Source organism: Embiotoca jacksoni, unplaced genomic scaffold (assembly GCF_022577435.1).
Source record: "Embiotoca jacksoni isolate LCO1_2020_lvr unplaced genomic scaffold, fEmbJac1.0.p SCAF_44, whole genome shotgun sequence".
NCBI classification, from domain to species: domain Eukaryota; kingdom Metazoa; phylum Chordata; class Actinopteri; family Embiotocidae; genus Embiotoca; species Embiotoca jacksoni.
In genome coordinates, this window is record NW_027185397.1 from 1,211,272 (window position 1) to 1,234,884 (window position 23,613).

The window sequence follows — 23,613 nt, forward strand, 5'->3', positions numbered from 1 at the left end:
TGTAAAATGAAAGCAGATTTCAATTACAATATTTTTAGAAAACAAAGCACATAACCGCTGTTTGTTTGTTAAACATATTCAATTTAATGTTATTAATGTGTAGACTTGAATGTAAATATACACCCCTCCTCCTCCCACCCCAAAGGAAACAAAATACAAATGCACTCATAGAACTGAAGTTACGTCCAGTAACTACTATTTATTTACTTAGTTCCTGTGCATTTCAGCTCTGTGTGGGAGTCACTGAACGGAGCGCGAATTTGGATCACAGGTTTGATTTCACAGGTGAACGCTACTCGAGTTGATAACAACTACACTCATTACGAGACTGTAAAAAGAGCACGATAAAAGCCTAATGTTAAGCTGTCAAAGGACAAACCTTGACCTCAAGCTGCTAAAAAAAACAGAACGGAAAATCAACATTTTTAAATATACTTTACCTATATCTACTGAAAGTCGTATGGATGCTAATGCCACCTCAACAAAGATGAACAAAGATATCTGATGAACCAAGATATCTGAAGGACCAAGATATCTGATGAACCAAGATATCTAATGAACAAAGATATCTGATGAACAAAGATATCTGGTGAACAAAGATATCTGATGAACAAAGATATCCATGTTCTCATGTGTTTTTAACATTTTAGCTCCGTGTCATGTGTTCAAACCAAACCGGTCCAGCTAGCCTCCTCTAGGATTGTAAGTGCGTGACTATCCGTGGTGTTACGGTACGGGTGCTCGGAGCGACCAAAAAGGACCAAAAGAGACCCGACTTCACCAAATGGGTCATTTAATAGAACTAGAACAAGTAGAAACTACATTATATTACATGTTATAGGAAACTCTATTCTAATTCTATTTTCCCGTTGAGGAGGTGGAGGGATGTTTCTAGTGATGAGCAGGATGTGTTGTCATGGTGATTTGTTCCAGATGTTCAGTTGACCAATCAGATCTCTGGGGGCGGAGCTACTAGTTGTATAATCCAAAATAAATGGTGATGGTGAAAAAAGAAGAGCCATGTTACTGAAGGTAAACACACTCTACACACACACCGGTCCCAGCATCTCTCCAGCTTGGTAACCTACCTTGCTGACACTCGGGGCAGCAGCGGCCCTCCTGGATGACGGACAGGCTGCCCGGCGGGCAGGTGGTGCAGGAGCTCAGGTAACAGGTCACCTGGGCATCGCGGCATTCACACTGGCGGCAGCTGCCTTCAGTCCATCGGGCCAAGTTCTGAAACACGGCAGAGAAAAAATATTTATGAGACCGAGACCTGGTGAAAGTAAAGGTTGGTGTTCTCCTGATGTGTGACTGGTAAATATCTTTAAAGGGAATGAACAGAGTGTTAAAAACAAGAAACCACTGAGGAGTTTAACTTTGAAGAAGCTGTTTCGCAATTAAATCAGACCAGACGCTGCGCTGAATGCTGATCAGCTGCAGGTGTCAGTTTTAATAAGAAATCTGACGCTCACTACTTTTATATACACAAACCAGAATGAGTGAAACGACCACGGAGGAGAGCGAGTCGGGTAAACAGCATGAATGTCAATCACACAAAAAACAATCTGACACAAAACATGAAATGTTTTAGAAATAATGAAGATTTTTGAAACGAGCTGGTGGGAGGTCAGAGGTTCACCGACGGAGAACAAGAGCAGACACTTAAAATCACAGAATTAAATCAAACCTTTTATAGCTGATTAAAACTAACAAGTGTCACGAGGCGGCTGTTTACAGCAGAGCTCTGATTCATTACCACTTTTATATGTAAGAAACCTGCGGCCCTGAATGAGATTCAAAACCTTCACGATCTTGTTATTTAATCAGGTGTCACATTCAGCCTGTACAGTTGTGTAACATACTGCCATAAAGACTGGAAACAGGAGGAACCAGCAAAAGAGCAGCTCTGTACAAAGTATGACAATACACACACTTCTGAAGCTTCAGATTTTTTTCAATCTGCAATTTTTGCAATTTTATGATGAACAAAATCACATAACTCATCAAATCGTATCATAATTTTTTACCACAGATGCTGCAACATCAAGTACTTTTGATCACAAAACAGAAGTGTAAAAACTACGGTGGGAAATGGGCTGTAACCAAGCGGCAACCACCCGTCGGTTTGTGAACGTCCTTTACAAAGCCTCAAGTTCAAATTTTGGCCATCGCCATTTTACTAGTTCAGAGCAGGAAGTGACCATATTTGGACGAGCTGGGAGAGGAGCCAGCGGTGGATCTGTCCGATCTGATCGGAAACCTGACGATACTACGCCCCGCCCACCGATAGCTGTAACCTGACTGCACCACAGGCCTGTCAATCAAACAGACACGCCCCCAAAAACAGGTCTTCTTGAATCTTCTTTTCTAATGAATGAGGGATTATTTTCAGATGGACCTCCAGAAAACTAATAAGAAGGAGTGACTTTAGCTAACAACACCGAGATAACTGATGGACACATTTTATTCACTTTGGATTTGATGAGAGAAGTTGAATGGGAGTCTATGGAGCCGGAGGCTTTTTGGAGCCGACCTCTAGTGGCACTCGCTGGTATTGCAGCTGAAGACACTTCTGGATCGGAACCATTTTACAGACCTGAAGCTACAAACACTTTTATAAACAGTCTGTGGTTTGAACCTACTCATCTGTTTATACAACTTTATGGTGTACAAGGACTCTTAACAGGGAACACTTTTGTCACCTGTTAAAATACAGAAGGAGAAATTAACTGTGAATGAAACTGTGTTCATGAGTAAGTTAGGCTTCACCACTCCTTTGTCGAAACTTCATATTCATATCTTATGGTGTCTGTATTTTATTCCCCTCCTTTTATTCCACTATGTATTATCAAACACAACAGCCAGGTAACATATTCCTGCGTTTGCTTTCTTATTTTCTATACTGTCAGTTGTAATACATTTTTCCCATTTGGTCCAATCATGTCTGGAAATAAAGAAGAGAAAATTGTGTTTCTTTTCTTCCATTCTCCAATAAATAGCTTGTTGAAGAAGCTTTAAATCTATGTGAAGATAAATGTTCGATAAACACGGTTTATTATTCGAAGTCTAACTTTGAAAGCAGTTATTTTCCAAGTTTCTGAGAAATTCAAACCAGTAATCATCCAGTCACAAACCTTTCAGGAAAGTCTCTCAACACATGAAAACATCAAACTTGAGACGCTGCTGCATTGATGTGAATCATAAAGCATGAAGCATCTATCTGTTTTTGTTTTCTCCTGGTGAGATCAATTCCTCAGGGTGACAACAACAAAAAATCGATTGGATAAAAATAATAGCTCTCTCTACACCGGCTTCCAGTCGCAGCCCTGGATGACCATCCTGCAGCATTTCATTGCCGTTCCCTCCTGGCTAAATATGTAAAAAAAAAAAATTAACTTTTCTATCCTAGTTTTCCAGGAGCCGGCTATGAATAATGAAGATGACGACAATCTCAAAGATTTGAGCCAGAATAATAAGAAAAAGAGATTTTTGTTACAGGCGAATCAGCCCCAAGTAATCTGATAGCTCTGTCCTCAAACACATATTCTATTCTATCTCACTGCAACTTTAATTTTCAATGTTTAGAGTTTGTATTTATATATTTATATCCAGCTTAACATTGATGTGTTTCATTGTTTGTGGAGCAGCCTCCTCTGCAGAGAGACTTTCTGCCACTTACTTTCCTTTTTCTTCTGAGAACAGAGTTGTTGCTGAAGCCCCGCGGTGTCTTTGTCTCACCCACACAGTTGGGTTTCGGCCTAATTTTGCAATTATTCTCTCATATTTGCTTGCGAAACATGCTCAAAGTACAAATCTGGATCTGTGAATGAAGCACCTTGTAGGATTTCCCCTTGTCCACGCAGGAAGGTTTCACGGAGGAACACTCGGGGCAGCACTTCCCCGGCACGTCAACCAGCTCCGACCCCTGAAAGACAGAAATAAAGGAATTATTTCTCAAATTATCCTCATGAAAGTGTCTATCAAAATAAAAGACAACACAATGCAGGACAGACGTGTTATTCTACAGATTGAAAAGTATCATTTGCACATTAAACTTTCTGTAGCAAGTATTTTTTTTAAAGAAAAAACAGATCGCACACACTCATCTGGTTGGTTTCGATCCCTGCGGTGTCCCTGCGCCCCAAGTGTCAGTGTCTCTCAGTCATTTATCAGTCCCTCAGGATTTTAGTTTTTTTAGTGATTGTTGACATCAGAAATGTTTGATTTTGCAGCAGATTTTCTCAAAAATGTTGATTGTAATTTGTGGAGATTTTTGTGTTGAGAATTTTTAAAAATTGCAAGTTGAGAAAGAAAAGTGTGATTTTTTTTTTAAAGACTACCTGATTAAGGAAGAAACATGCAATCAATTCCTGTGATAATAATCATAATGCACATCAAAGAAATATTTTAGTTCTCATCTTTTTTGATGAGACCGTGGAGATCAAAGCTCCTAAAAGGTCCTAAAAGCTCATAAAAGGTTCTAAAAGGTCCTAAAAGCTGCGTATGTCTCCAGAACAGACCGTCTGTGACTGGAATATAGAAACAAGGACTACATCAGCTGTCAAAATAAGAGCTTTAGATGCTGTTTAATTCATGTTCATTCAACACATAGACCTGCTGGATGAAACAAACAAAGAGACGTCTCTGACAACTGGACGTGTGGAGAAAACTCATTTAACATCCAGTAATATGGAATCACTTCCTTTGATCACAAACATTTAATCATCATTTTAATGTGAAGACCACATTTCCCACAAACCCCGTCACTTCCTGTTTCTCCTCTTGTTCCTGTTCCTCCGGTGAACAGAGCTTTATTTGGAGATGAAAACAGCAGCAGAGACTTTCTGGTTGAAATGAGGAGTTATTGTTGTTAATGAAGAGAGTTTTGTTTGAAAAGATTTGCTTCATGTTTTAATACTTTCAGCACAGATTCTCATGACCACATTTTGGCAGAAAAATCTTGTAATTTTATCAGAAAATGAAAAAAGTTGCAAGCTGCTGCAAATATTGCAGAGTTTACAGTGACATGTATGAAATCAGTATAATTATATTCTACACTTAAAAAAAAGAAGGAAAAAAAACAGGACGCTTTACAAAACATACTTTTGCCAATTCATAAAAATACTGACAGAAATTCCATGTGTAATGGATGAAAAAAAATCCACCTTACAGTTTATTATTTTTATACTTCTGTCATCGACTGGCCTCTATTATTAAAAACATTGGCACAAAATCAGTGAAAAGCAGTGATGTGATCGAATGCTCATAATCTTGTAATTTTTTGAGGTTCAAATGTCACGTCCATTAAAACAGAACAGTGATTAGCCAACAGCAGTACATTTCAATTACCTCCAACATCACGTTTCATCATTGTGGTTTGAGAGGTGCTAACGTTGATGAAAGAGAAGTGATCATTTGCAAACTTCATCCCCGAAGGAGTTGAACTGAGGTTCGCTGTCATGTCTCTAAACAGCTTTGGGATCAAGTACACCTTTTTAAGCTGCAGCTATTAAATATAAGCATTTCATATGATTGCACATTTTTGAATGGCCTATGTTTTCATTCATGAGATGAAACAATTCTGTAAATATTCCTATAAATAGAAGCAAACACTGTATGTGTTGCAGCGTCTCCCTTGGATGTGTGAAATATGATGTGACAGATTTTACACATGTCGCTGTGTATTACTGAGAAAAACTCACACAGAGGAATAATTATCCCACGTTGAATATGTGGAGCATTATACAACCAGTAGTTCTGACCCAGAGATCTGATTGGTCAAATCACCATGACAACACACCCTGCTCATCACTACAAATATCACTCCACCTCCTCAATGGGAAAATAGAATTATAGAATATAATTTCATATAATGTAGTTTCTACTTGATATAGTTCTATTAAATGACCCATTTGGTGAAGTCGGGTCTCTTTTGGTCCTTTTTGGTCGCTCCGAGCACCCGTACCGTAACACCACGGATAGTCACGCACTTACAGTCCTAGAGGAGGCTAGCTGGACCGGTTTGGTTTGAACACACGACACGGAGCTAAAATGTTAAAAACACATGAGAACATGATATCTTTGTTCATCAGATATCTTTGTTCATCATATATCTTTGTTCATCAGATATCTTTGTTCATCAGATCTTTGTTCGTCGGATATCTTTATTCGTCGGATATCTTTGTTCGTCAGATATCTTTGTTCGTCAGATATCTTTGTTCATCAGATGTCTTTGTTCATCAGATATCTTTGTTCCAACCAGACTGAGCTAGTTGAGCAGTTTAGTTTAGTTTATTTTTCTGTATTTATTCAGTTGGAGACTAGAAATCCTCTCTGTTGCTAGGGTGGTTGCTAAGGGTCCGACTACTTCCTGGAGTAGGAAACATTACCTATGTTACATGAGAGTCTACTGAGGCGACTGATTGTTTTCTAGTTCTGAGTCATACCCAGTTTGTTGCCATGGAAACGGAGATCACACGAACAAAACGTTTGATATTTTAGAGTGAATTTCTCCAGAATATGAAAACATTTAGATTCCATGTTTTATTTAGTTGGTAACTTGTTGTATGATCACAGTATTACACTCGAGGGTGTTTTAACATCTTTATTCACTTCAGTGATGCGGTAGGCTGTAAACATTACCGAAGTGTAATATTGAGTGTAATGTTGCTGAATTATCTGAATTATTATTATGATCATCGTTATGACACTCATTGTAAAAACTCCTGACGAATGGCCAGAAGGACCAAAACGTTAGTGATCAATAAATTGTGATGCTGAGCGAGAGGAGTGGACAAGATGAATCTTTAGCAAGACTGATGGGATTAAAGATAACATTATGCCTTTTTTTATTTTATTTTTTTATAATTTTTGTTGATCATAATGATTCAGCAGTCGTAGATGTTGAGTCATTGTTTTAACGTAGCACTGCCAGTCATGTCTTGCATTAAAAACTTGTATCCAATTTGATATAAACATTGCAAGACCATGAAAATCTGCCTTAACTTTCGAATGTCCACCATGCTATTTAATTTTTCTATTTTAAAATATGTACACGGGCCAAAAAAAAAATCTAATAATCTTAAAAACCCATACAATTTTCAAATAAAAAAAGAAATTCAAATGAAAAATAAGTAAACTGGAGTATTAAGCTCTGCAGGTGAAATGGTAATAAGCCACTATTGTAACTTTCTGACACTCAGAGTTCCTCCGGGGACCATTAGAGAACATGATTCGTGCTATAAATGCAGCCCGATGTCGTTCTCTGCCTGTTGACCCACATGTCATTAAACCCATGACCTCGCCTTCATTGTTTCACACACTAAGACGCACATTGTGGAAGCGGCTCTGAGCCTCTCAGCAGAGTGACCTTGCTCACTTCACAGCTGGACACCTGCCAGTTCTGCTACTTAAAGCTAATGACACTCATCAGCTGTAATTATCAGCGTACAGCGTGATTAATGAGGGCTTATTTGGTCGAGGTGGGAGGATATTAGAGCAATATTACTAAATCTGCTCCGTGTAGGAAAACACCGGGCGACGTGTTGAGTCAATGTGGCGCCGAGCCCAAAATGGGGGATAACGGTAACTATGGGAACACCGACTAATAACCTTAACAAATCCTGTGTTGTGTCTGAAACACTCCCACGTCCAGCGGCCTACATTCCTAACTGGGCCAAGTCGGATGTGCACGTCTTCCCATGATGCTTCTGTTCATTTGAGGCTGATGCATCCGGGGAAAGTCTCGCTGTGACATCAGCTCGGTGGAGTTTTGTGTAGATCTAACTTTTCTGTGTCCAGTGACGGGTTCCAGGGCCCAGTTTCTCCACAGATCATGAGTTTAATCACGTCTCCTAATTTACTTCATGTTAGGAGTGAGTAATGTGTGACGGAGGCAGCAGACCTCATAACCTTCGTACGATCCCAAATCCACCTCCTCCACCCGTTCTGGAGCTTCAAACTGCTGCATTTCACTGCAGAAGACGCAGGAAAGTGAACAAAGTAACTGTGACATCTCCCATTAACTTCCTTAACTTCCTAGGAACCTAATTGAAACCCTGGAAATGGGATTTCTGGCCACTGACATATTGTGTTTTGGGGGTCGGAGTTGGAGATGAAGGGGAGAAGAGGTGAAGCAGGTCGGGTCTCCACGTGTTGTTTTATATTGTATGATCATAAAAGAAGTCAGGAAGCAAGAACAATGCCATCAACCAAAAACTACAGAAAGATAAATCATTAACACACATGCATGGAGGTTTATGCAGATTCCTTGTCGTTATTTAAAATCACCATTAACAAAACAAGTCCTGATGCAGAAGATTTAAAACTAAATGTGATGTTGAATCTTGGATAACATTCAACTTATTGAATGAAAATGCTGCATTGTGTCTCCCTGTTATATTTCATATAGTTTTATTCATGCAGATCTTTGTGCAGCAACAGCTGCAAAAACCACTCATTGGTCAGCAAACTGTTCGGAGGTGGAGCCTAATTTTGAACCGACACTTTTTTAAACATGATATGAAATAATATATGAATTGATTATAAATGATGAATTGTTTTAATCATAGTGGTATCATCATGGCTTGTATAATAATAATAACATTAATTAATAACATAATAATAATAATAACGGTTGAACAACTCGTTGAGAGTTTACTGAGAGTAAAGTGGAACAATGTTAAATAAAGCCGAGAGGGCGTGTTGCTATTAAAACTGGATGAGATATGATCGTACATGTATTTGATTGACAAGAGAAACATTTCTGGATAAAATGACAAGGCACTGAGGCAGAAGTTGAACTTTTCTGACAGACTATTTTGCATTTCTTTGCCTCAGCATTAGGACATGAATGAGTTGGCTGCATTTGTCACACCGTCTGACTAACGATGAGTTTCCTGCTGAACAGAGAAGTTCTTCCCTGATGAAATGTTTCGCCATTTTTAAACTCACATCCAAAGTTTCCAACATAAGCCCGACTTCTTCTATTCTCACCTGCTGACATTCGAGGCGTCCGCACTGGGCCCTCTGACACAGGACCTGCCCGCGGTTACAGGTGCAGAACTCGCAGCCGGTGCCGTTCCACATGTCTCCATGGTAACGCACCGCGTCCTGGTACAGGCAGCTCCCCTTCGCGACGGCACACTCGTCGCAGCACCGACCGGCACGCTTCACTTTGGTCTGACCCTGAACAGAAGCAGAAGATCGACTTCAGGTTTTCATGTTCGGAGAGTGAAGGAAGACAAACGGAGAAAAACTCAAGGAGCTCGTGAAAGTGTGTTTTTGTTCCAAGAGAGATGAGAGGATTATTTATTCATAAAGTGCTGAGAGGCTGACACACTGTAAATGTAATGATTTGAGATCCTCCGTCTCAGATAGTTCACATTGTTAAAAACTCCAGAAAAAAGTTCACAAAATCTTTTCAGAGTCGATGCAAATCACAATCTTCAGTAAATCAGTGAACAACACAGCGGTGGAGTTGTTCGTCCAGTGGGATCGTCTCTGAGCAGCGCCGAGTTCGGTTTCATCAGTGGAAGACGTTTTTAAAGGGTCCTCAGCATGCAGAGAGATGAAAATATCCCCAAAATAAAATGAGAAAACTTGGAGTGAGAGCAAAGTGCTTCACAGCACAGCAGGAAGTCTGACGAGCACTTCCTCTTCACGGGTTCAACCTGGGACGTCTCAACTCTACACGTTCTCATTAGTTCGTGCTCTTCGTAAATAAACTGGCTGCTTTTTACAATTCAAAACTGCCATTAGGATTAAAAAGAGATTTCAGCTTGATGTTCTCCTTTTAAGCATTTTCACGTTTATCCTTTGATTCAGATAAAAACAGTCCGTTTTCAAAAAGATGAAACACATTCAAAGGTGGATTTTTGAAAAGAACGTACGGCTGCATTCATGTTGACAAGCAACAAGTCTTTGGAAAGCCCAAAATATCTCATTGCTCTCATCCCCGGAGCTCAGCGGTTGTCCAAAACTATTTAAAGGTATTAATGAGACACACTGTTGCCCGGGGCGACGGCTTCCTTCATTACCAACAACACACACAGTGTAGTTTATTTTAATTTAACCCTCAGACGCCGTGAATGCAGCAGCTGGAGCAGAAGCTGAAACACAGATGCAGTGTTTCCTGACTGACTTTCATAAAACGACAGTGATCAGGTGTTTAAAATCTCCCAAAAATAATCAAACAGAACTTCTGCAGTCGTCTTGTCTTCAGCACTTTCAGAGAGAAGAAGGAGAATATTACTGAGGCTTCGACTTCAGTACAAAACAGAGTTAAAAGTGCTGCTGCTCCCTTATAAATCACTTTGTGTCTAAAGCAGGAGTCTCCAACCTTTTTTCATTGAGAAACTTTATTCACGGAGCTGAGCTCCACCCAAACCAGCTGAATCAGCTTCTTTTATGTGAACAATAACAAACTGATACTCGACACACATATTAAACCAGTGCTGGTTGTTCTAAAGGCTAAAATACATGTTTGATTTTGATTTGATTTTATACACTTTATTAATCCCTGAGGGGAAATTTCTTCACTACAGCAGGGGGGCTCTCAGAGGGGAGCTGCTGCAGCAGGCTGCCACTAGCGCGGCGCCAGGTAACCTGACCTGAGGTGCATGTTTTTGGATGATGGGAGGAAGCCGGAGAACCCGGAGAGAACCCACGCAAGCACAGGGAGAACATGCAAACTCCGCACAGAAAGGCCCAGGACCGGATTTGAACCCAGAACCTTTTTGCTGTGAGGTGACAATGCTAACCACTGCACCGAAAGAACATCAGCTCAGTTCAGTGGGCCACTGGCTGGTGTCTCATCTTTTATTTTACCTGCCACCTGTGTAGGTTTTACTACACACATGTGTGTAGGTTTTACTACACACATGTGTGCGTCTGCATTGTGTTTTTTATGGTCCTCTCTGACTTCACCAACAAGACTTACAGCACAGGATGGAAGCTGCATATAATTAAGAATTACCTGTCAACCTGTGAGGATGCATGTGTGTGTGTGTGTGTGTGTGTGTGTGTGTGTGTGTGTGTGTGTGTGTGTGTGTGTGTGTGTGTGTGTGTGTGTGTGTGTAATTGTATTACTCATGTTGTGGGGACATAAATCTGTTTCCAGTCACCTTGTGGGGACTCGGTTCCCTTTTCGAGACAAAAGTCCTCAAAATGTGTCTTCAGATTTTAGAGTTCAGAGTTTCAGTGAAAGTCTCCAGGAAATGAATGGAAGTGAATGAAATGTCCTCTGAAGGGACGGAAACAGGAAAAGACCTCTTGGACAACATCAGTGTCAGTCAGTGTGTGTGTGTGTGTGTGTGTGTGTGTGTGTGTGTGTGTGTGTGTGTGTGTGTGTGTGTGTGTGTGTGTGTGAATGTACCCACCTTGTTGCAGGTGACGGGTCGACAGGTGTGTGTGTGGCACTTCGACTGACCGCGGTCACACACACATGTGGTGCAGTCGTTCTTCTGCCACTGCTCGCCGTGCTGCCGGGAGACACACAGGTACACGTTAGGACCGCCTCCAAACCACACACAGTATTTAGCTCCACCTGCTCCTGAGAGCTGAAACATTTCAAAAGTGAATTAAATGGTTAAAATAATTAGTTTTTCACTTCATTGTAAAACTGGTCTTAATTACAATTTGCAAATTTACAATTAACAATAATTTTTATCACCAAAAAAACAATTTTTTTCTTTACATGTCCCTGTATGGTGTAATGTAAGGTGTATTTTATTTACTTTGTGTACATAGCTTGTTTGTGTGTGTATTTATACTTGGATCTTTATCTTTAAAAAAAAAAAGAATTCAAATAAAAATTTTTATATTTTCCTACCTGTATTCTTAAGCTGTTGTGACAATTAAATTTACCCACTTATTAATAAAGTCTTATCTTATCTTGTTCAAATCTCTTATTCAAATGTAGTCGCTGAAATAAGACACGCACAGTAGATGGACATGACATCTAATCTAGATGTATTAACAACCTTTTATTATTCAGACAAATTTAACCTCCATGTCGACACGTCTTTTGTTGGAAAATCATCGAATCAAGTCAAACTGTCCAGAAATATTCATGGACAGATGAACTTCTTTAAAATCTTCTGTGTCCCTTTCAGAGAAGATATTTGTTTGGACACAACAGTAAAGTGAAGTCGTCCCTCAGCAGCTTCATGTCTGACAAGTTTCAGGTCATAAATTTATCATCTGCTAAAATTTAACTTCCTGTCATTGTCAGCTTGAATTCTGACTTCCTTCCTCTCTAAAACACTCGATTAAATATTGACTAAAGCCTGGAGGATACAAATTACTTCATTATTCACGACATTTTTCACTGATATAACATTTATTAGAGATTGATCAAAGACATCAAAACCTCATAAAGGCCTTTGTGGCGTTCTTTGAACAACACGAGCCGGTTTGACAGGTTCTACATTATAGATGGGAAATAAAACCTGAGTCGTTTCTAATCATCGACATCACACATCTGCTCGTAGAGGACTGAAAGTCACGTTTGGTTCAACCGGAGTTCAGCTTCATTCTCACCTGAACAAACACACTGATTCCCAAAGACATTCACCCCACACACACACACACACACACACACACACACACACACACACACACACACACACACACACACAATACACACTCAGCACTGACACCTACAAGAACACGTAATTGGAAACAATTTTCTTTGACTTTTTATGTGGTTTCTTAAATCTTCCTCAAACGGTTTTCAAGAGTTTCAAAAGAAGATTTCTGATTAAAAACCCTCAGAGCACCATTACGGCTACAAAAACACATCTTTCAACACAAAGCTTCGTTTTCATTTCCAAACTAAAATGTTTGTCCTCGGGATGAAAATGAAGCCTCGATTTTTACAACAATTATCAGAGAGATTACAGCCGAGTCTTTCGTCAATGTGGGATTCTGAGAATAAAGATTTGGGAAAGATAATAGTTTTTATTATCTCTGCTTTAAAATCTGACAGCTGAGTCTGAGGCTAAAAACACGAAAAACATCCGAATCACAAGTTCTGACGAAATGTGTTGATTGACAGTCGTCATAATTCATAAATCATCATCGTCTCAGTAAATCATCTGTTTCAGCTCAGGTATCTCCTAATTATGACATCTTTTAAGGGATATCTTCCAAACTAAGACAGCATCACACAAAGTCAGTGATTTTCCCAAACATGAAGATATGATTTTGCACATATTAACTGGACATGAGTCATCCCTCTTCAGTGTGACTGAAACTCTCCAGAGACTCAGAATAACACACATTAGCTTACAAATAAGCATTAAAGGTTAAAGGTCAGCCGAAGTTTTGTGTTGAGTCAAACTGCACCATAATAACAGAAATACAGCGAGACTATAATATGTATATATATATATATATATATATATATATATATATATATATATGTATTTATTTATTTACATACAGTGGGTACGGAAAGTATTCAGACCCCTTTAAATTTTTCACTCTTTGTTTCATTGCAGCCATTTGCTAAAATCAAAAAAGTTCATTTTATTTCTCATTAATGTACACTCAGCACCCCATCTTGACAGAAAAAAACAGAAATGTAGAAATTTGTGCAAATGTATTAAAAAAGAAAAACTGAACTATCACATGGTCATAAGTATTCAGACCCTTTGCTGTGACACTCATATTTAACTCACATGCTGTCCATTTCTTCTGATCCTCCTTGAGATGGTTCTACTCCTTCATTGGAGTCCAGCTGTGTTTAATTAAACTGATTGGACTTGATTAGGAAAGGCACACACCTGTCTATATAAGACCTTACAGCTCACAGTGCATGTCAGAGCAAATGAGAATCATGAGGTCGAAGGAACTGTCCAAGGAGCTCAGAGACAGAATTGTGGCAAGGCACAGATCTGGCCAAGGTTACAACATAATTTCTGCAGCACTCAAGGTTCCTAAGAGCACAGTGGCCTCCATAATCCTTAAATGGAAGAAGTTTGGGACGACCAGAACTCTTCCTAAACCTGGCCGTCCAGCCAAACTGAGCAATCGTGGGAGAAGAGCCTTGGTGAGAGAGGTAAAGAAGAACCCAAAGATCACTGTGGCTGAGCTCCAGAGATGCAGTAGGGAGATGGGAGAAAGTTCCACAAAGTCAACTATCACTGCAGCCCTCCACCAGTCGGGGCTTTATGGCAGAGTGGCCCGACGGAAGCCTCTCCTCAGTGCAAGACATATGAAAGCCCACATAGAGTTTGCCAAAAAACACATGAAGGACTCCCAGACTATGAGAAATAAGATTCTCTGGTCTGATGAGACCAAGATTGAACTTTTTGGCGTTAATTCTAAGGGGTATGTGTGGAGAAAACCAGGCACTGCTCATCACCTGCCCAATACAATCCCAACAGTGAAACATGGTGGTGGCAGCATCATGCTATGGGGGTGTTTTTCAGCTGCAGGGACAGGACGACCGGTTGCAATTGAAGGAAAGATGAATGCGGCCAAGTACAGAGATATCCTGGAAGAAAACCTCTTCCAGAGTGCTCTGGACCTCAGACTGGGCCGAAGGTTCACCTTCCAACAAGACAATGACCCTAAGCACACAGCTAAAATAACAAAGGAGTGGCTTCGGAACAACTCTGTGACCATTCTTGACTGGCCCAGCCAGAGCCCTGACCTAAACCCAGTTGAGCATCTCTGGAGAGACCTGAAAATGGCTGTCCACCAATGTTCACCATCCAACCTGACGGAACTGGAGAGGATCTGCAAGGAAGAATGGCAGAGGATCCCCAAATCCAGGTGTGAAAAGCTTGTTGCATCATTCCCAAGAAGACTCATGGCTGTACGAGCTCAAAAGGGTGCTTCTACTCAATACTGAGCAAAGGGTCTGAATACTTATGACCATGTGATATTTCAGTTTTTCTTTTTTAATAAATTTGCACAAATTTCTACATTTCTGTTTTTTTCTGTCAAGATGGGGTGCTGAGTGTACATTAATGAGAAATAAAATGAACTTTTTTGATTTTAGCAAATGGCTGCAATGAAACAAAGAGTGAACAATTTAAAGGGGTCTGAATACTTTCCGTACCCACTGTATATTTATTTATATATATATATATATATATATATATATATATATATATATATATATATATATATATATATATATATATATTTATTTATTTATTTATTTATATATACATATATACATAATGAGTGTGGAAGGACATGATTTTGTATTTGAGGCGACATAATTCATCCTGTTGAATACATGACAAACTGAAACCACGTAGAAAAAACACACCTTTGAAACCATGACAACATGAGTGAGTGAGTGAGTGAGTGAGTGTGTGTGTGTGATTAGAGATTAGGAGAGGAGAGGAGAGGAAAGGAGAGGAAAGGAGAGGAGAGGAGAGGAGAGGAGAGGAGAAACAGGATTTGCACACAACTACACAATAACAGAACAGACACACACATCCAGCCACCGTAAACACAAACACACACAGGTTTCCTACCTGGTGCTGTTTCCCTGCAGACAGACAAGGATTGGAAACACACTGAGGACAGCAGTGACCGGGCTGGATCACCAGGTTCTCATCCTGGAGGGAGGAAAACAATATCACATTAGCTGTAGGACGGGAGGAAGGAAGGAAGGAAGGAATGAAGGAAGGAAGGAAGGAAGGAAGGAAGGAAGGAAGGAAGGAAGGAAGGAAATAAGGAAGGAAGGAAGGAAAGAAGGAAGGAAGGAAGGAAGGAATTTGGATTCATAGAGCAGATTTTAAAACAACAAATGTTGATGATCATCTAAAAAGTTAAATAATGTGATTTAAGTGCATCAAAAAGCCCAGAATATGTGGAGGGTCTTTAAAAAGGTTTTAATGACATTGGTGAAGAGAGGAGCTCTAAACTTCTCCACATCAGAGGTACAACAACAGGAAATACAGGGTCACCCTGGGAATGGTCAGCGGATCTGAAGGTGGAATAATGAGTTCAGAGATGCAACCTGGTTCATGCAATTTAAAAAAACAGAGGAATTTAATTTAAAACACATAAAACAATTGTAACATCCGCTCTGTGTTTGACTGGTACCCAGTGAAGAGAAGCCGGTGCAGAGGAGATATGATATGATATGATTCATCCACAGGGGACAATCAAAATCAAGGTCATCTTTGTTCGGCGTTTCTATATCAATAGCTTCTGTTCTTGTTCTAAGAATAGCTGAGATAAATAATCCATTTTGCGCTTCATAAAACTGTCTTCTTCTCTGGCTGGATTAGAAAAAAAAAAAAGAGCACATTTCACAACGCGTCAGCGGTTCACTGAATATGAAGAAAGTGAAGTGAGACGGACTGATGTGAAACCGCCGAGACGACCAGGAGGGTGAAAACAGAAGATAAAAACTTTTTATTGTTAAAAAAGTGTTTGTGGAAACTCACCGTCCTGCAGGCGACCTGCTGACACTCGGCCACTGAACACTGGATCCTCCCATTGACGCACACACATCTGGAGCAGAGGCTGGGCCGCCACTCCTCACCGTCCCGGTACACAACGCCCTGCGAGGAGCACGAGTCTGACACACACACACACACACACACACACACACACACACACACACACACACACACAAACAGATAAAAACAAACAGAACAGTGAAACTGGGTGTCAGCTGACTGTTCCAGTGTTGTTCACCCACAATGATTTGGAGTCAGGAGAAAAAACCGGTGTCGCTAATAAGCTGCTAACGAGCCGGATGAATCACAGCAGCTCTGAGACATCGTTACATCCGAGACGAAGCTCTCAGCTCGGATCCAGCTGCTCCGCGTGGACTCCAACAACTCAGGATGTCAGAATGAAGCAGGCATGTGAGCTCTCTGTTAGCAGGGAACATGTTGCCTAATAGTCCTTTAAAGGCTTCGCTGGACATCAGAGATGAACAGGAGCTTAAATGATGAAAATCGAGGCTCATTAAATGTGTTTTGTCTTTTTCTTCTTTTATTTGAGGTGTGGATTTCCTTCATGGTTGTAACTTGAGAAATTAATATTAAGCCATCAAAAACACTTGAATGATCATAACTCAGATCTAGTAACAGAAACAAAACCCCAAAAACATCTTTCACTTAACTGTGTTAAAAGCATTTAAAGCTGTGCCTGAACATTTAATGGGAACATTTTCATTTTAATTACAGTTATTAGTGTGGATGGATGCATGTTTGGGCTTCAGGATAAAATCTTTGGGCTTTAGAATTAAATAAACACGACTTCCTACAGCAATTACTCTGAAAAAAATCAAATCAAATTACATTTCTATTCATGTTTGGAAAATAATGTAATGAAACGCAAAAAGAAGCCTTTCAGTCCCATAATGCAATGCTTCGGAGGAGAGCTGACCTGGCGGAGGGTCGGACACAGGAAGTAACGGCAGCAGCTGCCGTGAACCAACAGTGAGTTTCTGGCCTTCAGGTTTTCTCAGGGAGAATCATGTGTGTGTCACTTCCTGAGAGAAGTTGTGGTGTTGGAGGTTGAGTGCTCCTCAGTGTGAAGTCACTTATTTTGAGTGTCTTTTTGTAAATTGTGTGTTTGTGAGATATTTAGCTTTTCTTCTACATCAGGAACCAAGAGAAAACTGAAGATACATCAACCTGCCTCATAACTCAGGTGAGCTGCTGTTGACGCAGCCGAACGTCGGTCACTGTGGTTTTATGTGTCGAGTCCAAAGAGGGGAGAAACTCTCCCCAAATGACCTTTCACACTAAACTACATTTGGACAAGTTTGGTCTGATTTCCTATTTTTTAGGGCTTTCAGAGGTGACACTAAAACAATCAATGATAACAGTTATCATTGATTTTTAACAGTTATAGGAAGGTCATTCAAAACAGAAAAAAACACAAGTTTCCCATGTTTTCTTCCCATTGGACACACGTGATCACATGTATGACGCATGTTCACCACATGTTGTAACATATGGTAAGATGGTGAGTACATGTGGAAAAGTTTTCACATTAGAATCTGCATGAGCTTCACACATTACACCATGAATATGTTCCAAAACCACATGTTCTCCATGTGCAAAATACATGTTTCATATGTGTACAATTAACATGTGTATGTGGTCCCATGTGATCACATGAGTAAGGTTATATAGGTTATATCTATAGATAGCATCCTCATCGTTGCATCAGTGACTGTAATCTGCTCTCATGTACATCATGATATATTTGCAAATTCTGTCCTTTATTGCAATTTGTGTTTATCAATATATACATTTTTCTACTAAACTTCATTTTTTAATTCCAGGCATTTCCACTAACGTTTTTTTTCATGCACAAATTAAAAATTCACATTAAACAGATGGCTGGAAACCACATTATACTGTCAAGATAATAAAAAGCAAACATGTGTGTTTTGGAAAGAGTCAAGTGTACTTTGTATAAAATGTTTCTGCATGCATAGCATGCAACTGTCAGAGCATGCATGTTTGAGACTCCCACAATCCAAGCAATGCATCAATAAAACAGAGCTTTCAGAAGAGTCCCAACTCCCCGCTGCTGCATTCAAATCCAACAATAACACAAGCTTAATTCACTAAATTAGAAGTGAAATCAAACCAAGGTGATGAAACATCCTGTGCCCTCGGGGGTGGAGTCTCATTGCCTTAAGACATGAAGTGTAACAAAACATCTGCCCGGAGATAATAAACCAAAAAAACCTCTCCAGAGCAGAGTAAACAGGGCAAACAGGGGTTTGTAAATAATTCACTAAATCATGGAGAACAGGTCCTTTAAGAGGAAACACAGGCTGGATGTGAAATCTAGAAGTGCAGCAGCTCTCACCTCCGTTGTGGCCACACTTGGGACAGCACCCCCCGGCCGGGGTGAAGAGGGTCTGATCCCCGGGACAGGTGAGGGAGGGGCAGGGGTGAGCGCTGCAGGACACACCCCCTCTGTGGCAGACACACAGTGAACAGGGGGAGGGGCTCCACTGGCTGTCATGCTGCAGGAGCCAGAGACACACGGAGACGGACCGTTAGATGGAGGAACACGGCCAATAGAAGAAGAGCTCCTGAATATATAATCAGTGCATTTAGAAAACACATGTCCTATTAAAATAAGAGCTCACAATTTAACTCTGACTTTATTTACATTTATATAAATGAACTTGTTCAGTCTCTTGGACTCTCCCTCCCAGATACTGTTTAACGCCGATAACGTTGTTCTACAGTTTCCTCGTGAACAAGGACGAATAGAAAAATGTCACGCACACCTCGCAAATCAGGAAACAAAACGGGTGCACGGTTATGACGAGAATGGAAAAATAGCAGGACAAAGGCAGGCTTCTAAAATCTCATAACATCATATTCATCAATAACTGATGTCAATAAGAGGGCGGGTCCTTCTCAGGTGGACTTAGTTGTCATGTGTCCTCGTTGCTGAGGGGACATTTTTGTCCCCTTTTGTCTCTATATTGTCATTTCCAGATGTCTTTAACACTCATGATGGTTAATAGCGGAAATGTGTCCTTTTTATGTTGCACATTTCTCTGAGTGACAGTATTCTGCTTCTTCTTCTATAGCAGCAGCTGGAATCAATACAATTTATTATTTCTCAGTTTCAATTCAAATCGACTTAAAATATGCGAGTTTCATCCAGCCTGTTGCACCGTATGGTGGTGAACTACAGGGTCCCCTCACAGACTGCAGATAAAAGTGTTCGTAGGTTCCAGGTCTGAAAAGATCCAGAAGTGTCTTCAGCTGTAATACCATCGAGTGCCACTAGAGGTCGGCTCCAAAAAGCCTCCGGCTCCATAGACTCCCATTCAACTTCTCTCATCAAATCCAAAGTGAATAAAATGTGTCCATCAGTTATCTCGGTGTTGTTAGCTAAAGTCACTCCTTCTTATTAGTTTTCTGGAGGTCCATCTGAAAATAATCCCTCATTCATTAGAAAAGAAGATTCAAGAAGACCTGTTTTTGGGGGCGTGTCTGTTTGATTGACAGGCCTGTGGTGCAGTCAGGTTACAGCTATCGGTGGGCGGGACGTAGTATCGTCAGGTTTCCATTCAGATCAGTCAGATCACTGTTGGCTCCTCCCCCAGCTCGTCCAAATATGGTCACTTCCTGCTCCAAACCGCTCCGAACTAGCAAAGATGGTGACGGACAGAATCTGAACTGGAGGATTCATAACGTTCACAAACCAACGATGACATCACTGATGGTTGATGACGTCACTGATGGTTGATGACATCACTGATGGTTGATGACATCCAATGAAATCTTTACATGATGTATTCTGCAAATGCATTTTACACGTATTCAGAAAAACACCAACAAATACATGTAGAGCAGAATGACCCTTTGATAAATTACATTCGAATGTTTTAATCACCTGATCCAGTCCAACCAGACACTTCAGTCCAAAGCCCCCCAAACCCAGAAAGAGTCTCCTCTGACCTGCCTCACTACAGCACTGCTCTGCAAACACCATCAGAGGAAAACCTGATTGTAACACAATGTACAGAAACCTGTTTGGACCTCTGGAGAGAAGAAGCTCAAAGCCAAAATTATCTTCCTCTAAAAAGAACATCTCTCTGCTGTCGGAGATAAAAAGCACAGACAGACCCCGACCACCCGAAGTACCGGCTCAGAGAGCAGCGAGGACACACTGAAAAAGAAGGACATGGAAAAAAATCATGGACACCTGAAGAAAGTCCTTCACAATAGCTAACATGGCGACTGCTACCCGAATCATTCAATGAGGAGACAACAGAAAAGTGTAAATTCACAAATACCAGCTGTTCAACAGGTGAGGCGGAGACGCCTATAATGGAAAACATTCAAGTTTACTGTAACAAGTTCAACTCTGTAAGTTCATATTTTAAAGATCTTAACATCCTCCACAAATTAAAAAAGATACTCCTCAGAGAAGGAGGCACCTTTTTGGACAAACTTTATTTTGATGCTTCGTCAACAACGTTCCTGAAACTTTCCTGTCAATCAACCTTTTTGAACTGAATTTCCAACCAGAGGGAGAAAAATGGAGGAAGAAGCAGAGACACAGTGGGAGGAGGGGAACTGTTCTGCAGGCGACCCGATGGCGGGGTGGAGAGGACGCGGACGCCGTCACCAGCGAGTCCCTGTTTAAGACCTCTACTGCATGTCGTCCCTCCACTTCCTGTCTACACTGCAGCTGAATGAAAGGACAAAGAGGAAAAGCTGTTTTTGCTCTCTGTGGACGTCTAAGCCTGAGTGACAGATGAGAGAACAGAGTCACGATGGGGGGTGGAGGGGGAGGTGGGGGGGGGGGGGGTGATTCAAACAGACCACGAGCATGAAAACACATTGAAATATAAGAAGATGTCTGTGAATCTGGAGGAGGAAACTCAGTCAGACTCATTTCAGTTTCACAGTTTAAAGCAGAGAAGTCGTCCCAGTTAAAGACGGCGGTGACGACTGGAGGCGAACGTGAAACGTCCCGACTTCTCCTCACTATTTAACTTCCATGTGTACAGCAGTATTGAATAAACACCTCAGGCTAACATGTGTCAGAGGCTTCTGATGTGTGACTGACAGGATCGATGGATCGATGGAGTCTCTGAGTTATAAACAGCTTCTATCTGCTGTAAATCCATCTGCAGGTTCAGTTATTGTTCTTTCCCTCTAAATCAGATCCAGGATCAGTGTGTTCATGTCGCCTGCAGTCAAAATGATGGAGGTGAAAATCTGACTTCACTCATGTCGGGAAACCTGCATGAAAACTTTCATAAAATATATAATCAGTCTGAACTTTAATGGCAATTTAATCTAATTTCTGATGCAAACAATTGAACCTCTTCATGTGTTTTTTGCCAGACGATTTTTGAACACTAAAAAACTCACCATTTGTCAAATATATGCTAAAGCAAAAGTTTGTGTTAAAACTGCTGATTTGGCACATTTCCAGATTGCAGTTTGACACAATTATTCAAATCCCAAAATACCATCTTTCTACAAACACTGATTGAACATGATACTGCATAAAACAGGGGTCCCCAACCACCAGCCTGTGGACCAGAACCAGGCCGTGGATGATTTGGTACCGGGCCGCACAGAAAGAATAAAAAAACTTGTAATTATTTATTTTTATTTTATGTACATTAGCCTGCATGGTATTTTATTTTGAAAAATGACCACTTCCGTCCACGCCTCTTTCTCGCAGTTGTCTCATTTGAGTTTTTTCATGCACCGATAAACCCACAAGTTAACCATCGCAAAAATTAGCAAAAAACCAACGTCTCTGGAGAGCTTCCTTGAAAAGGGGGAAAGACCGAATGATGAGACAACAGAAACCTCCAACACCACCAACAAAAAGAAAGCTGCATTTAAAAAAAATACCAAGAGTCCTTTTTAAATTACGGGTTCATCGCAACAGGTGATTCACATTCTCCAAGACCGCTCTGTATAATATGTGGCGACCGGCTATTTAATTGTGTTTTGTTTTTGTTGCATGACACCCCCATCACCCCCCCCCCCCTGTAACCTGACTGCACCACAGGCCTGTCAATCAAACAGACACGCCCCCAAAAACAGGTCTTCTTGAATCTTCTTTTCTAATGAATGAGGGATTATTTTCAGATGGACCTCCAGAAAACTAATAAGAAGGAGTGACTTTAGCTAACAACACCGAGATAACTGATGGACACATTTTATTCACTTTGGATTTGATGAGAGAAGTTGAATGGGAGTCTATGGAGCCGGAGGCTTTTTGGAGCCGACCTCTAGTGGCACCCGGTGGTATTGCAGCTGAAGACACTTCTGGATCAGAACCATTTTACAGACCTGAAGCTACGAACTCTTTTATAAACAGTCTGTGGGTTAACGCAACACTATTGCCTTTATTTAACAATCAGGAATTTCGCCTCTAACTCCACCCACCCCTCTGTTGCTATCATATTATGCAAAGCCACCCCCCCCCCCCCCTGAGAAAGTCTCAGTTAACATTGGGACAACCTATATGTTCATCTCCGTGTCCCCGGCTTGGATGCTTGGTTGCGTCCTCGGATGGACGTTGCTCGTTGTTGTTTTTTTTATATATATATATAACAATGTGTTAGTTACGAATGTAAAAATGTTTAATTGTGTTGTTTTGATGGATGAATTTAGAAACTTTGTTTGTATCTAGTTGGTCTTCTGATTAACGAACTCTCCATTTTATATCAAACTAAGCCTTGAAGTTAAGGCACTTCTGCATCGGACTCATTTTTCAGACCCAGAAGCTACGAACACTTTTATATCCAGTCTGTGGTTTAATAAACTTGGTAGTTCAAGATTCCCCATCACGTCATCCAAAGTCTTTTTTGAGTTTACTTTTTGCACAGTAAGGGATAATTACACAAGCACTGTGCATTGATGTGCTGTGATTACAGCCGTCATTCTTCTGGTTTCAGGTGGTTCGTCAGATTTTGTAATCAAGCTGCAGGAATTTTCTCCCACTTAAACACAAAAGCATCTAACAATGATACTGATCTGGCTTCATATTTGGACCTTCAGTCCATCATAAATGTGTTGGATGGTGTTGAGGTCAGAACAAACTGAGGAACCATCTCTCTGTGCTCAGGGTCATTTATTGAAATAGTTTTTTAAATGGATCAATATA

General features: G+C 40.6%; 1 protein-coding gene across 2 annotated transcripts in view; it reads right to left on the reverse strand.

Moving 5' to 3' along the window:
* The window catches only part of fras1 (Fraser extracellular matrix complex subunit 1), a 270,187-nt gene that overhangs the window by 168,842 nt on the left and 77,732 nt on the right, over positions 1-23,613 (reverse strand). For both annotated transcript variants that reach the window (XM_069169324.1, XM_069169323.1), the window contains exons 5-11: positions 18,817-18,976; positions 16,422-16,555; positions 15,501-15,584; positions 11,382-11,483; positions 8,998-9,189; positions 3,839-3,928; positions 1,089-1,236 (exon numbers count right to left, since the gene is read on the reverse strand). In XM_069169324.1, coding sequence (XP_069025425.1) covers positions 1,089-1,236; positions 3,839-3,928; positions 8,998-9,189; positions 11,382-11,483; positions 15,501-15,584; positions 16,422-16,555; positions 18,817-18,976 — 910 coding nt within the window. The remainder of the gene's footprint in view (positions 1-1,088; positions 1,237-3,838; positions 3,929-8,997; positions 9,190-11,381; positions 11,484-15,500; positions 15,585-16,421; positions 16,556-18,816; positions 18,977-23,613) is intronic.